General features: G+C 41.3%; 1 protein-coding gene across 1 annotated transcript in view; it reads right to left on the bottom strand.

Moving 5' to 3' along the window:
• Window positions 1-1105: 1105 nt before the first annotated feature.
• Window positions 1106-16320, bottom strand: part of LOC120989980 (malate synthase-like) — a 36351-nt gene continuing 21136 nt past the window's right edge. Inside the window, exons 11-15 of the mRNA XM_040418464.1 lie at window positions 15779-15868; window positions 15561-15633; window positions 15410-15477; window positions 8817-8944; window positions 1106-1241 (exon numbers count right to left, since the gene is read on the bottom strand). Of these exons, the coding sequence (XP_040274398.1) occupies window positions 1118-1241; window positions 8817-8944; window positions 15410-15477; window positions 15561-15633; window positions 15779-15868 (483 nt within the window). The 3' untranslated portion in view covers window positions 1106-1117. The remainder of the gene's footprint in view (window positions 1242-8816; window positions 8945-15409; window positions 15478-15560; window positions 15634-15778; window positions 15869-16320) is intronic.

Raw genomic sequence — 16320 nt, forward strand, 5'->3', positions numbered from 1 at the left:
CAGTTTTTTATCACGCGCGTGAAAAACGCATCAAAACGCATTGCACTCGGAAAAAAACTGAACAATTGCGGACTAAACTGACTGAACTTGCTTGCAAAATGGTGCGAGTTTGACTGAACGTATCCGGAGCCAATCCGTCACGCTCTTGTGAAAGAGGTCTTAGGGTATTTGTAAGCAGAAAATCCACATGAAATCCGCACGAAAACTGCTTAAAAACACACACGATTCTGCATTATTTATTTCCGTTTTTGGTGAAGATTTTCTGTCTATGTTAACTCTATTGAAGTCTATGGGGAAAACCACTACATATACGGTGCAGAATTGCACAAAGAATTGACATGCTGTGGATTTCACAATCGGCACCCCCAGTCAATTTCCACGAGGGAGAAAAAAAAAGTGTACATGAGATTTGGCAGATCTCATTCACTTTGCTTGCACTGTACTATGCTGTGATTTTTCCACGTAAAGAATTGGTGTAGGAGCCCCAACATGTGCAGATAGCCTTCAAACTCTCTCTTTTATTGACCTTGAACATACGCAGGTTGTTTCCACTCATTGACAACAAAATATTAAATGTTGAGGAATTGAAAAACAAAATATGCTTCAGAATTTCTCATTATGCAGTGAATATTCTTTAACCCTTGAGGCCAGCCATACATTTCCCAGGCAGCAGGTCCTTATGAATAGGGGTTGGTGTTTGTATTACAAAAGTCAAATCAAATACATTTTATTAGCATGTGAATAATTCATACAGTAGTGCAAAAGAAAACATTACATGTATATTTTAGTGATTGATGTCAACTTGTTGAGGATCGGTTTAAATGATTTGTATCAAAGTGTGACATGGGAAATGCGGGAAGTCAGCAACTAGCCATCTTCTAGTGTGGTCTTTTAAAAATTGAAGCTCTATGGTAGGGCTTCAGAGCGACATGTTTTCTTTTGCATTGTGGCATTATTGCAACCATACTGTCAATTAACTTTCCCACCTCCCCAAAAAATTTCTTTATTACTACTTTTATTTTTCTCATAAGGAAACATAGATTTTGCATCACAAGTTTACAGCAAATTAAAGGCAATGACAGGTTGGTGTGGAGCCCTAACCATAGTGCACATGCCATCAGAACTTGTTACTGAGGAATGCATGATCCAAATTCAGGTAGGTGGTGATGAATTCTGGGAAATCTCTTTTTAAAACAATTTCCAGAAATAATTCCGCTGCAGTATGTAGTCTCTTTTCCTGCCTGAGAAGAAAAACATGTAAGGTTCTGAGACATTGTATTTCTTTTAAAAAACAGAATAGTACACATGAACAAAATTGCACCATATCAAAAGGCTGTGATCCACTAGAAAGACCCTACAATGGTAAGGAAAAATACAGATTTACTAAGGCATCTGCAGCACCAGCGATCCAGCCGCCAGTTCTGGAAGAGAATGTCGGAAATTGGCCGGACACAAACCTCAGCAGTTTGGGTCCGGCCAATTCTCTGCAAATTTGCTGGATCCACGTCAGACCCCATTATAGTTAATCACAAAATTTAGGTGCACCAAGAAATGAAATCTATATCACCAAGGAGCTGTTGTATATTTCTGGTGTAATGTTGCATCCCTTTTCTTGCGCACATATTGGTAAATGTATCAGGCCATGCTGGTTCCACCCTGGCCTGCCCTCTCTTGCCCACGTTTTTTTTAATTTTTTTTATTTTTATTGGCAAGGGTGTTGGAAAAAAGAAGAAAAGATGCAAATGTCTACACAAAACAGGATATTCACTAAAATGTTTAACTTTTCCATGTGCTGAACTTTGCAAAAATGCTGCAGTTTTTGCATAACAAATGCACTGGCCAAAATGTTACCAAAGTATAAATATCATATTTTAAGAGCCCAAAAAGCGCGAGAAAAAAACAAACAAAAAAACACAGTGCAGATTTTCTAAGGCTGATGTTTCATACATCTGTCTTAGTAGAGTTGAGCCAAATAAATTGAATGTCACAAGTCTCTTAATAAATTTGGTACATCTTCTGGCTGTTGGATCTGTGCCAACTAGGAGCAAAGATTTCAACTATAATTTACAATAGTTTCTAGTATAAATGATAGTAACTCTTGAACTGTGAAAGGCCACACCCCTCCCACTTTTCTTGCCACTTTTGTAAATTGTTGAACTGTAAAAAAAATAAATATTAAAATAGCAAATACTGCTAATATGACGTGTGCCATAATTTTCAACTTCCTTGTATTCCATTTTACTGGCAGAAAACCATTGCTAAATCTGCCCTTCTGTGTGAAGGCAGCCTAATACAGCAACAGAAAAGTGCCTGTGTTATGCTCATGTGGAACTGACCTAAGGGTACATTCACACGAGTGATGGCCATTTTCAGAACCATTGCAGTGTTTGCTTCTATTCACACTGCCATTTTTTTAATGGCCCATAAAAAACAGCCATCAAAAAATAGGACGTACTATTTTGTCCATTTTCACAGACAGACAACCCCAATACAATACAAGGGGGCTGTTTTTTTTTTTTTTTAAACTCGTTTTATTAAAAGAGAATAACACAAGTATGGCATACATGTAGCCCACGCAGGAGCGCTTCAGAAATACCAAGAAAACAGTGATACATGAGGACATTGGCATTAATCAGGACTCTAGCATGTAAAAGGATATGAGTTTAACTCTGAAAGCATACATTATTCACAGGATAGGCATATCGCACACCAAAATGCTCCAACATTAACATCAGTGACAACAGTACTATCAAGTATCTGAATATTGGTACAAAGATCAATGTGACCCGTCAGCTGTCAAGTGCAGACGCGATGTGTGCAAGGTGAGAGGAGAGGCACACCAGTCACCCCAGACTTTGTCAAATTTTTGTGGGCACCCCCTATGCTTATACACAATATTCACCATGGAGACTGCGTGATTCACAAGAGTGAGCCATTGTCCCTTCGAGGGGGGAAGGGAATCCCCCATCCATCTTATGGCAATTGCCTTTCTAGCCAGAAATAGTGTTTCCGCTAAGAAGATTCTGTGGTAATGTAAACCACGATTCTTCATCAATAACTCCCAGGATGCACATCTTGGGGCACAACGGCAGTGTCACAGGAACCATAGTTGCGAGGACCTCCAGAACTGAAATCCAGAACTGTCGAATGAACTCACAATCCCACATCATGTGCCAGAAATTGGCTCCCACGGCATCGCATCTATAGCACCTGGAGTGACTTATCCTACCCATCTTTTGAAGTCTGGTGGGTGTGAGGTAGCTGCAATGAAGGATGTAAAGCTGGATCATCCTATTATTTATAGAGGGTGATACCTTGGTCGGAGCCATCAATGCCTCCTCCCAGTCCTCTGAAGACAAAGAAGGTATTAGCAACTTCCATCTGTCCTCAACAGCCAACGGGATCACCAGCAAGCAACAGTCCAACAAGTGTGTATATAATGCTGAGACTATGCCTCTCGGACCTTGCGATTTCAAAACCCCTATAATAGGGTATTTAGAGATACTCCTGTTATCACCTCTGAATTGGGCCTGCAATGCATGTCTCAATTGGAGGTATCTGTAGAAAAGAGTGCGCGGCACCTGAAACTTATCCTGAATCTGGGAAAATGACCTAAGCTGTCCACTCTCATATATATCACCCAAAGTGAGTATACCATGCCTCTTCCAGTCAGACACACCCTCCAGCTTTGCCAGATGCGGGAACATACAATTATCCCAAACGGGGACTTCACTTGGCCAATCCTTGTAGGAATTTAACTTAGATGCCTGCCATATCTGTTGGGCTAGCCTATGTACTGGGAGAAAGCTCTTTTGAATATTGCGAGATCCCTCCAGAACGGGCCACAGCGTGGAGACTTGCAGATATTCGTGCAGATAATATTCTGCATTTGGCCTTGAGGCATCAGTGACCCAATATCTCATAAATCTAAGTTGGCTTGCTATATAATAAAGAAAGAAGTCTGGAAGGGAAGCTCCTCCCTGTAACCTCGGCCTCTGGAGAACTGACAGTGAGAGCTTCCTCCTAGATTTACCCCATACAAAGGAGGTTATAATGGCATGTATGCGTTTAAAAAATCCCTTGGGAACTGGCGTACAGGCGTGGGATAGCAAGTATAGACCTTTGGGCAAGAGTACCATCTTTACCAGACTCAGTCTACCCATAACTGATAAAGGGAGGGCCTCCCATGTTTTAACCTTATCTTGGAAAATGGTCTCTAAGGGTTCAATATTCAAGACATGGGAAAGTCGAGGCTCTTTAGTGATTATTACCCCTAAATATTTAAACCTATCAACTACAGGCAGGTTGCTACGGTAACTAGGACATTCGTGGTTCCAGAGTGGCATAATGGCAGACTTGCCCCAATTTATGTGCAACCCGGAGTATTGCCCAAATCGCTCTATGATTTCAATAGCTCTTAGTAGAGACACTTCCGGTTCCGACATAAAGAGGATCAAGTCGTCTGCATACAGTCCAATCCTGTCTTCTCTATCTCCCTCACAGACACCTGCATAAACCTGATCCTGTCTAAATCTAATGGCCAGATGCTCTATGGCTATTGCAAACAGCAGAGGCGAGAGCGGGCATCCCTGCCTCGTGCCTCTGAGTAGGGGGAACCTATCAGAGTGGGAACCGTTCAGTTGAATACTGGCAGTGGGTTTTTTGTATAATATTTCTATCCACTTAATGAATTTAGGGCCGAAGCCAAAGCTGCCCAACACTGCTGTCAAAAAGGGCCATTCCAACGAGTCGAAAGCCTTGGCCGTGTCCAGTGAAGCCAGTGCCCATCTCTCTTTCTTAGCCACCCCCAACTGCGCAATTACTTGAGCCCTCCTAATGTTGTCTGATTTGGACCTTCCAGGCATGAAGCCCGACTGATCAGAATGAATTATTGACGTAATAACCTTATTCAATCTATTGGCTATAATTCTGGTCAGGATTTTATAGTCCAAATTTAAAAGTGAAATTGGACGATAAGATCCACATTCCAATGGGTCCTTGCCAGGCTTCAAGATCACAACAATGGAAGCGTCATACATGGAATCTGACAAGGAGCCGCGGGAGTGCGCCGCTCGGTACAGATTCAATAGCTGAGAGTTTAGATTTTCCCCATACCTAGAGTATACCTCTACCGGGATGCCATCTGGGCCTGGGGCTTTCCCTGTTGGTAGATCCTTAATGGCTCTCTCCACTTCCTCCAGTGTAATATCCTCCTCCATAAGACCCTTATCTAGGTCCGCTAGCTGAGGATGAGACACTTCAGGACTCTAATTCTAGCCCTGAGTAAGTAGCTGCTGATTTGTATAGGTCTCTGTAAAAATTATAAAAGCATTTCAATATGTCTTGCACCGATTCCATTATGTGGCCATCAGCCTCCTGTATCCTAAGTACCGGGGGAGACATATTATTAGTGCGTGCTATATGCGCAAGTAACTTCCCTGTCTGATTGCCTGTTTTAAACGTCTGTTGCTTAAGGAAGAAGAGCTTCCTTTTTCTCTTTTCCTCCAGATGCATCATGTACATTCTCCCTCTGGATAACCACTCCACTCTACGCTCTTCAGAGGGGGACTCAGTAAACGCCTTCTCTGCTTCCTTACAGCTGGCATGTAAATCATTTTCCTTACGTTGCGAATCTCTCTTTTTTTTTTTACTTGACCCTTTTATACCCACCCCCCACCCCTTGGTTCACTGCAGCGGGATCCGACATATCCTGTTGCCACTCGTGGTCATCCCCAAATACCACAAGTAGCCAAGCTCTTTGGAGCGAAACCTGCCCCTTCTAGGGCTACTCTGCTTTTCATATGATTCTTCTGTAAGTATCAATAGTGTCTATCTGAGCCTTCCACTCGGAATAAGTAGGGCTATTTTTTTTCCCCAATATTTAAGAATCAAGGCCTTTGCAACTATGAAGCTCTCCAAGGAGGTTCTAATCTGATAGGGCGTTAGATCCATATGGGTAAAAAAAAACTAATATTGCCTGCATAAAACAGTGATTCAATTTGATCTTATGTCTACTGTATAGGTCTTCGTAAATTCTAGTCCAGAATCTATTTATTTCTGGGCAGTCCCATAACAGGTGACCTAGACCAGCATTTTCAGCCGAACATTTCCAACACGTGTCCCTTCTTTCCCTATATATTTTGGCGAGGAAGGCAGGGGAGTAATACAAGCGATGTACAATCCTGAACTGGATTAATCTATATTTGGGAGATATCGATGCCTTTTTTTATATTTCGGTATACTATATCCCAATCAACAGTACTTCCTGCGAATCTCTCTTAACGTATGAAATGGAGGATTTGATGCATCCTCTAAGGTACGCTTTCATTGTCTCCCAAAGCAATAAAGCATCTGTTGACTCACCCTGTACCTCAAAAAACATCCTCAGCTGATCAGGGATTCTGTCATTTAAACCAAACAAAGACAGCCAGAAAGGGTGTATACGTATCTTGCCGCCAACCAGGGATGGGACAAGGTCCACCACCAACAGAGGCTGAGCTGCCCAAGTGCGCCCCCCCCCCCCCCCCCTTGCCTGCGCCCAGGGCCGGTGCAAGGTTTTTTACCAACACAAGCGAACCTACATTTTGGCGCCCCCAACCCCCCCGGCTCACCTAGGTTTTAAAGGAGGATAATAGGAAACAATATTTTTCATTCCACCTCAGGTCAGACCAGCCATCAGACCCCAGCTCAAAAGCACAGCCCCAATGCCTCAGATCAGACCCCCATGTCAGCCATCAGCCCTCCATGTCATATTTCTCCCCGTCCATGGCACAGACAGACTACAGTCATTGTCTTCGGCCCATCATGTAACCCCATCCTCACCCATGTCACATTTCTCCCCCTCCATTTGATTGCTCTAACACCTAAAGAATTTTTTTTTTTTTTAAAACCTGATGTTTCTCCAGATGATCTTATGCTAAAAGTCATGGTAATAGAGTCTCAAAGGTCTATAGAAGCAGGAACACTATTTTTTACAAACCTTTGAGACTCTATTAACACTACTATCAACATCAGGTCATTTAGAGAAACAGCATGTTTTTTTAATTATGTTTTTCCTTTAGGTGTTAAAACATAACTTTCATTTGATTGCTGTAACACCTAAAGGAAAAATCTTTTTAAAAACCTGCTGTGTCTCTAGATGACCTTATGTTGATAGTAGTGTTAATAGAGCCTCAAAGGTCTGTAAAAATAGGGTAACTGCTTCTATAGACCTTTCAGACTCTATTACCACTGCTATCGACATAAGGTCATCTTGAGAAACAGCAGGTTTTTAATTTGATTTCCTTTAGGTGTTCAAGCAATCAAATAAGTTATGTTTTAACACCTAAAGGAAAAAGATAATTTAAAAAACTTGCTCTTTCTCTAGGTGACCTTATGTTTATAGTAGTGTTAATAGAGTCTCAAGGGTCTATAAAAGCAGTTACCCTATTTTTACAGATCTTTGAGACTCTATTAACACTACTATCAGCATAAGGTCACCTAGAGAAACAGCAGGCTTTAAAAAAAAATCCCTTTAGGTGTTAGAGTAAATTGCAATCAAATGAACGTTATGTGTTAAGATTAGGGTCAGAAGCAGACAAGCAGGGCTTTGTTTAGCCTCTTGGGTATTAGTTTTTACATTCATAAAGCTCCACATTGAGCTTCCAGCAGCAGACAGATGCCAGGGCACTTCTGTGGTCACCTCACCTGGGCACATGGTCTTTGCTCAGCAGAGTCCTGCCATACATGCTGGGTAGATGCTAGAATGGATTTGTTAGAAGGAGGTATGTGACGTCACTGGTCACATGCTCCTTCATGGTCACATGATCCACTGTGAGAATGCATGCCTCCTGCTGTGTTCAGCTCCAGAGAGAAGGGGGTGTGAAAGGATGGACCAATGGCAGGGCAGCTAGCTGATACTGGCCAATCAGCAGCCTCCTGCTCCTATCTACAAGCGCAGCTTAGAGTGAACACTGGCTGGGGAGGGGAGGGCGCCCGGCAGCAAGTAAGTGATAAAAAAAAAAAAGAAAGAATAGGTTTGTTTTTCCGCCCACCCCAGGCTGCGCCCTGAGGCTGGAGCCTCCCCAGCCTCTGTGTCGGCCCGGCCCTGCCGCCAACGCCGGCATGATCAGTCAGGGAAGGGGGCTGTTTTTAATGGCCATTTTTCGGAAGAGCATCCATGAAAAAGCCGGTTAAAAGGACCATTTTGCCATTTTTAACTGCCGTTTTATTCAGTCTTGTGAATCTAGCCTGCCTATTCTTTACATTCGATATTTTTATTTATTTTAATTCCTTTTTTTGTGGCGATTCTTCAAATTTTAAAATACAAGACTGCATATTACTGTGTGAGCAGGCCATTAGGCCATAATTATACCGTGCAGTTTTTATTTTCCCAGAACTCCTTAGACTAGGCCATCAGTATTGGATTGGTGGGGGTCTGATATAAGACCTGCAGCCACTTGAACTAACATAGTGTATGAAGCCAGAAGCAGACAGCACTGTACACTGTAGTGGTTGTGCCGGGTTACTGTAGCTCCGCTCCCATTCCCACGCCAAAATTTTGACGGCAAGAGACTGGTGTTAAGAGTTTAATAAATGTGCCCCTATGTATGTAGACCTTTCATTATTTTACTTTAGTAACATCTGGCTGCAGCATTTTTTGACAAAGAATACTGAATTATCTGAATTGCCACATAGGCGGGAAACATTTTGCTCATTTTGTAAAGCACGTGTGTGACAAATCACCTATAGCAATAGGTCAGACAGCTAAACAATTTCACTTTTCTGCAAGCAGATGCCATTTTTCCTGTTTTCCTTGAGAGGTTATATTTACTTACAACTCCGAGAGCTGTGACTCCTTGACCAGCTGGCACTCCACTTGCTGTACAAGGGCATGCACCAGACGCCTTGTGACCACTCTGTCATCATCCTCTAATTTCACCTGGTGCCTTATCCACTGCCAGACCTTTAGATCAGGAAGAAACAATGCATGAGTGAAAAATTTTAGTTAATCCCTTCCTTTAATGTCCTTTTTGGCACTGTACATATAGATACATATACAGTGATGAGCCAGAATAGGGTGTTTTCCAGATTATTACATATTTTTTAGACATGCATAGTGGACAAGATGAGACTGTGATGTGGATGAACACCATGCTGACATATGGTTTTATCGCAAATCTAGACCAACTAGGAGCTAGCATAGACTTCAGTCTTCTTTTATTCCAGAAAACTGGAGTAAAAAAAAAAGGGGAGACCAGCAGAGAAACGTCACTTGCACCTAAATTTAGGCGTAATGGTGTCTAAAAAGTCACAAACACAAGGTTTGCTACTTTTATTTTTTTGCCAGGAAACTGGTGTGGGGGAGGGGGGATGATAAATTCCCCCCAATGTTTATAGGCCATGAAAAAAACTGACACCAAATATCACAAGATCCAATTTTATGAAGCAGACAAAAAATACTAAAAACAATTAAAATCACATCCGAATTCCCAACAGCAGGGAATATATTAAAGTGCTGGGTGACCTCACCTAAACTGCCAATGGCTACTATATCTAACAGGAATATAGCAACAGATAACAAAGAGTACAAATTGTACTAATAGCAGCCTAGAGCCAAAGGTACACAAGTGAGTCATACCAATCAGCGAACACAGGGAGGGAGGGGAACGTACCCCATGCATATTGGCACTAACCATAGTAATTTGTTTTACCTGTAATTTTGCTTTCCTTGAGTCTGAATTCAGCACAGAATAGAATATTTGTTCCCTAGACCCCACCATAGGACTAGCCCACCTAAAATAATAAATCAAGAAATTAGCATAAATAATTACTGGTGCTATAAGAACATAATCTTAATACAGATTCTTGGGAGGGTATAAATCTGATTCCTTCAAACTCAAGCAAAATTACAGGTAAGACAATGATCCCTTTTTCTCTTCATCCTCAAGCCGCACATAACCGAATGTTCCATAAGAACATCATCTTCTGGATTAGGAAAGAAAGCAGGTAGAAATTGGTTTTCTGTTAATGTCCTCTGTGGAAGAGATCTTTTGGTACAACAGAGAGGACGTTAAGAATGTTTTATGGATGGACTTTTACTTCACCAGCCTTTATGCAAATGAAATGCTATAAAGAACTTATGAAAGTAAATGATGACCACTTAAATAAATTGCTCAAAAAAGACTCACAAGCTTCTGATTATAAAGATTCTAGTGTTACATGGCTTAATTGCGAACTTCCCAAATGTCACAAATTATCTGTGCCAAGTACTTTTAGGTGTTGAATTTGAATTCCTTCTGAAAGCCCTCTTACAGGAATTGAAGGCTCACCAAGACAGCAACAGCACAGTAAGAGACTCACTAAGACAAGAAGAATTCTCTTCCATAGACTCAAATAGACCTTATTCATACCAGCTTTTGTTAAGCAAAGTGTTAACCAGAGACTCTAAAAGGCCCCTATCGATCAATATTTTCTCATTCTCTAAGTTGTCAGCAGGAGCTTGATGAGATGAGGATGATAGAATGCTGCCTGTAGCAGTAGGTTTTGATATGGAGGAAATCTACAAAATGTTCCCTTTAAAGGCCATAACAGCAGCATAAACCAGGCCATTTGAGACCAAAAGAGAATGAAAATCACTGATTTTGTTTCCTCTGAGATCCCAAGTAGGATTCTGGGACTAAGGAGAGCCTGATCTACATGAAATGGTTCCTCCAACTGATAGAGCATTGACCACGACCAGTGTATCTGCAGCCTGTATCTTCTCTAACTTGCAGTTGAGCCTGATCCCACAAATGTCTTTAATAATAATTACTTGGCTCTTGCAATGAACTTCTTGCTTTCGTGAATTTTTTTCTCCTTCAGCCAGCAGCAAGGCCTGTTCGGTTTTACTGAACCTGAAGATAGAAGGGATTGTGATGCCAGGATCTGAGAATATTTTGGTGATCTCTGAAATAGTTTTTTTGCCCAGGGCCCAGCATCTATGACTGAAGTGAGATGGCCAAGGTATTATGGCAGGATGAATAGACCCTCGATCTGCCGATCTTGGTGACTTGCTGGTAGATGGTGGCAATTTTTACTGATGGTACAAAGATAGTGAGAGTTTTGAGATGATAATGAATCTGGGAAAACTTCCTCTTGAAAAAGAAGCTCTGCTAATGAGTTAGTCCATAGCCAGTCATCTACCACATGAATGCTCTAGAGACAGAGCTGCTACCATCATTACAGTCACTTCCATAAGGGCCCTTGGAGCTGGCGTAAAGCCATGGGAGGAACTTTAAATTGTAATAAAAATATGTGACTCGTGAGTGGAACGGATTAAAGGGGTTGCCCAGGATTTTTTTTAAACTTGCATCTCAGCCTGGAATACCTAGAGAGAATAAGCCCATAAGATCCAGAGTTAACAGACGAGTACCAGCAGACTATGAGAGGCAGGGAGCCAGAACTGAGTAGCAGGTAGCAGGCGAGTATGGATTTCTCCACAGGTATTCTAGGCTGGGGAGAAAATTAAAAAATATATCCTGGGCAAACCATTTATGGAGAATAAGCAGGTATATGTTATAAGACCAGTAAACATGGCAAGTTCCCTTTCTAAAGAATGCAGGTGGTCACTTTTGTTATTCTTCTACAATTTGCACTTTTGGGGACATTTGTTCAAATATCACAGGGTTAATACAAGGTGCACATGTCATACTGGTTACATCAGTAACATACAGGAGTATATTCTCATCCTTCAGATTTAGTGAAACTGGATACAATATCAATATCTCCCCACATGATGCAAATATCTTCTTTGTGGTTGAATGTAACACAGTATTGGGTGATGTGGAAAAACTTGAAGTTGTAGCCTTCTCTGCCTGATGGAACTCCTAAATCATACAGAGAGAACTTGTTTAATCTTGTGGCCATACTAACAAGAGTACTGCTGGCATCCAAATTCCATGTTTGTGGAACCAATATGTTGAACTTGCAGCTTTTATAAGTATGTGGCATCATGGACAAATGGCCTAGACATGCTGCTCCTGGAACTACCTGGGCATATGCAGGCTAGATACTTGAACACGCATCATGGGTATAACAGAATGCACAAGGATAAATAATTACAGTCACAGCAGCCTAGCAACTATCCAAGACAAAAATCAAGGAACTTAATTCCAGCCTCATAGCAAAACCATTGTAGTGTGAACGTTTTTATGCCAGCGTTGCTGCTAGAAGATGCACCTAAATTATGACGGGGCGTGCACCTTGTAAAAAATTAGGCACGTTTTTGGTAGTCCTTGATCCTGCCGGCAACTTTTACACTTTCTTTCCTGGTATAACATTAGTAAATTTTCCAGGGTTGGAGTCCTGACCCCAGGCCGGCTCCCCCACTCCCTCGTGACAACTATGTGTCAAATGCAGCGTAAAAATGCCCAAGCAACAAATATTGTTGGACCTGGGTTTAAAAAGTCGCAAAAATGGGGCTGTGTGACAATGTTATGCCAAAAACATTGCATGACCCAACTGAACTTGAGCTTTCAGTCATGGACTGACAGGCAGACATTCTCCTTCAAGGTTTTCTGACAGAGGGCAGAATTCATGGTTCTATCAATTATGACAGGTCATCCAGCTCCTGCAGATACAGGTGACCCCAGACCATACACTAGCACCACCATGTTTAACTGTTGGTATGATGTTCTTATGGTGGAATGCGATGTACCTCAGGTTTAACAGGACCTATGTCTTCCAAAAAATTCAATTTTGTCTCTATTGTTCACAGAATATTATCCCAAAAGTCATGCAGGTCATCTAGATGTTTTTTTGTAAATCCAAGATGAGCCTTTATGTTTCTTTTTGTCTTGCAACTTTCCCATGGCTACCATTTTTTCAGTGTTGCAGTGTTTCTTATTGTGAAATTGTGTACATTGACCTTAAATGAGGCAAGTTCTTTAGATGTCTGGGTTCTTTTGTGACCTCCTGTATAAGTTGTTGATGCTCTCTTGGTGAAATGTTGGTAGGCTGGCTCTGTTCCAAGTTTTCTCCATTTGTCGATAACAGCTGTCTGTGTGGTTCGCTGGTATGATAGTTTCTCATCTGTAGTTGAATCTCTTTAGAACGTGGCATAATGTGCTGCTTTTTGAGACCTTTTAGTCTGCTTCACATTACTGGCCAGGTTCTATTTAAGGCTACTTTTACATATCCCTCCCTCTTTGTCAGTGGGGAGGATAATAAAATGGAAGTCTTGGCTGGAGAAAAGCTATGAGATACATTATAATGCATAGTATAATGGATGGCTTCCCATATATTAATACTTTTTTTCTTTTCTTCCTCCTATTCCCCTCCTTGCATGTTTCTCTGTTCTCCAGTGGGGCCATTCCTTTTCAAAAATTTTTTCCGGTTATATTATGTGATTATATTGGTTTTGTTCATTTGTACTATTTTTCTTTATTTTTTGTGAAAATGATGTATTTTTTGATACAATGAACAATAAAATATACAGGGTGGGCCATTTATATGGATACACCTTAATGAAATGGGAATAGTTGGTGATATTAACTTCCTGTTTGTGGCACATTAGTATATGTGAGGGGGGAAACTTTTCAAGATGGGTGGTGACCATGGCGGCCATTTTGAAGTCGGCCATTTTGAATCCAACTTTTGTTTTTTCAATAGGAAGAGGGTCATGTGACACATCAAACTTATTGGGAATTTCACAAGAAAAACAATGGTATGCTTGGTTTTAACGTAACTTTATTCTTTCAGGAGTTATTTACAAATTTCTGACCACTTATAAAATGTGTTCAATGTGCTGCCCATTGTGTTGGATTGTCAATGCAACCCTCTTCTCCCACTCTTCACATACTGATAGCAACACCGTAGGAGAAATGCTAGCACAGGCTTCCAGTATCCGTAGTTTCAGGTGCTGCACATCTCGTATCTTCACAGCATAGACAATTGCCTTCAGATGACCCCAAAGATAAAAGTCTAAGGGGGTCAGATCGGGAGACCTTGGGGGCCATTCAACTGACCCATGACGACCAATCCAATTTCCAAGAAACTGTTCATCTAGGAATGCTCGGACCTGATACCCATAATGTGGTGGTGCACCATCTTGCTGGAAAAACTCAGGGAATGTGCCAGCTTCAGTGCATAAAGAGGGAAACACATCATCATGTAGCAATTTCGCATATCCAGTGGCCTTGAGGTTTCCATTGATGAAGAATGGCCCCACTATCTTTGTACCCCATATACCACACCATACCATCAATTTTTTTGTTCCAACAGTCTTGGAGGGATCTATCCAATGTGGGTTAGTGTCAGACCAATAGCGGTGGTTTTGTTTGTTAACTTCACCATTCACATAAAAGTTTGCCTCATCACTGAACAAAATCTTCTGCGTAAACTGAGGGTCCTGTTCCAATTTTTGTTTTGCCCATTCTGCAAATTCAGTGCGCCGATCTGGGTCATCCTCGTTGAGATGCTGCAGTAGCTGGAGTTTGTAAGGTTGCCATTTGTGAGTAGCTAATATCCGCCGAAGGGATGTTCGACTAATGCCACTCTCCAGTGACATGCGGCGAGTGCTACGCTGTGGGCTCTTGCTGAATGAAGCTAGGACAGCCACTGATGTTTCTTCATTAGAGACAGATTTCATGCGTCCATATTTTGGCAAATCCAACACTGAACCAGTTTCACGAAACTTAGCAAGCAGTTTGCTAACTGTAGCATGGGAGATGGGTGGTCTCGTAGGGTGTCTTGCATTGAAATCTGCTGCAATGACCCGGTTACTGCATTCACCAGACATCAACACAATTTCTATCCGCTCCTCACGTGTTAACCCCGGCGACATGTCAATGGCTGTAAACAAAGAGAAACTTGTAAATAACTCATGAAAGAATAAAGTTACGTTAAAACCAAGCACACCATTGTTTTTCGTGTGAAATTCCCAATAAGTTTGATGTGTCACATGACCCTCTTCCTCTTGAAAAAACAAAAGTTGGATTCAAAATGGCCAACTTCAAAATGGCCGCCATGGTCACCACCCATCTTGAAAAGTTTCCCCCCTCACATATACTAATGTGCCACAAACAGGAAGTTAATATCACCAACCATTCCCATTTTATTAAGGTGTATCCATATAAATGGCCCACCCTGTATATATTAAAAAAGTTGTTTCTAATTAAGAACTATTTTTCTGTTTTGCAACTTGTCCATATTGTCAGCGCTAGGTATCACTTAAGGGTATGGCAACATGGCGATATTGGGTGCGACACTGGTTGCGCACCCATGTCACGCCCAAGTATTGCAATGTAGCAGGACAGCCAAACAAATGAACTTTTTGAGATTCACAGGTCACAGTCGCAGTAAACAAGAAAGTCGCACTGCGACCCCATTCATTCCTATAGAGATACTCGGGAGCGTAACATATGTTAGTATCTGCATCTTTATAACATACCTGAGATCGAGATATTTCAGCCGTTGCCGAGTCCTCCACTTTTCCACAATAGAAGAAATGGCCTTCCCCTAGCACATGAAAATATATAAAAACTGAACAATATCTCTTCTGGGGAAATGATATAGGTAATATAAAAATGCGTAAAATCTACCTTTAAGCCAGGCATCAATAAAAAGTATACCAACAGCAATATTATACTTCAGGCCAAACAGTGTGACACCTCCCTGAGAACAAGACAGATATTTTTAGTGATATAAAGTTGTGTCAATTTACATATAGAAAAAGGTTACCCCTACTTCTAAAGCGGAGTGTCACTTTTTGGACATTGCGTACCTGTTTAACTGGACAACTTAGGTGATTGGTACTTACAGCAGGCATTATAAGTAAATCAGACTGCGAGATTTTCACAGATGGAATGACATGTAGCTGGTTTGGTCCACTTGTGTGCTCCTGGAAAAGCTAAAGAAGAGTTTCACAGAGTAAAAACCTGCTCTTACAAAAAGCTGCTCATCTAACCTAACCACCAAGCCTATGTATCACAATAAGGACATGGCTTAAATATGATATTGTGCACCACAAAATGCACCAAAATTTTTTCGAGTAAACTAAGCGAACAAATAGGTAGCAAAAAGTTAGATTAGATAGTCTCAAGATGCAAATATCAAAAAACAGTAATAAAAGAAGCTCAACACCTAATGTTTCCACTTCCGGCCAAAATATTGATGCGGGGAGGACACTCCCAAGTTGGCGACCACAAACCATAGTAGTCAAAATGGTCTTCCAGCACTCCAAGTTTATGTCACATGTGTAAAAACATCACCAAGAACAGTTCATAGTCACATAGTCCTCCCTTGTTCAAAACGCATAAACGTCTTCTGTTGCAATTTGCAATGTTTTTAGATGTGTGAAAA

Source organism: Bufo bufo, chromosome 2, assembly GCF_905171765.1.
Source record: "Bufo bufo chromosome 2, aBufBuf1.1, whole genome shotgun sequence".
Classification (NCBI taxonomy): domain Eukaryota; kingdom Metazoa; phylum Chordata; class Amphibia; order Anura; family Bufonidae; genus Bufo; species Bufo bufo.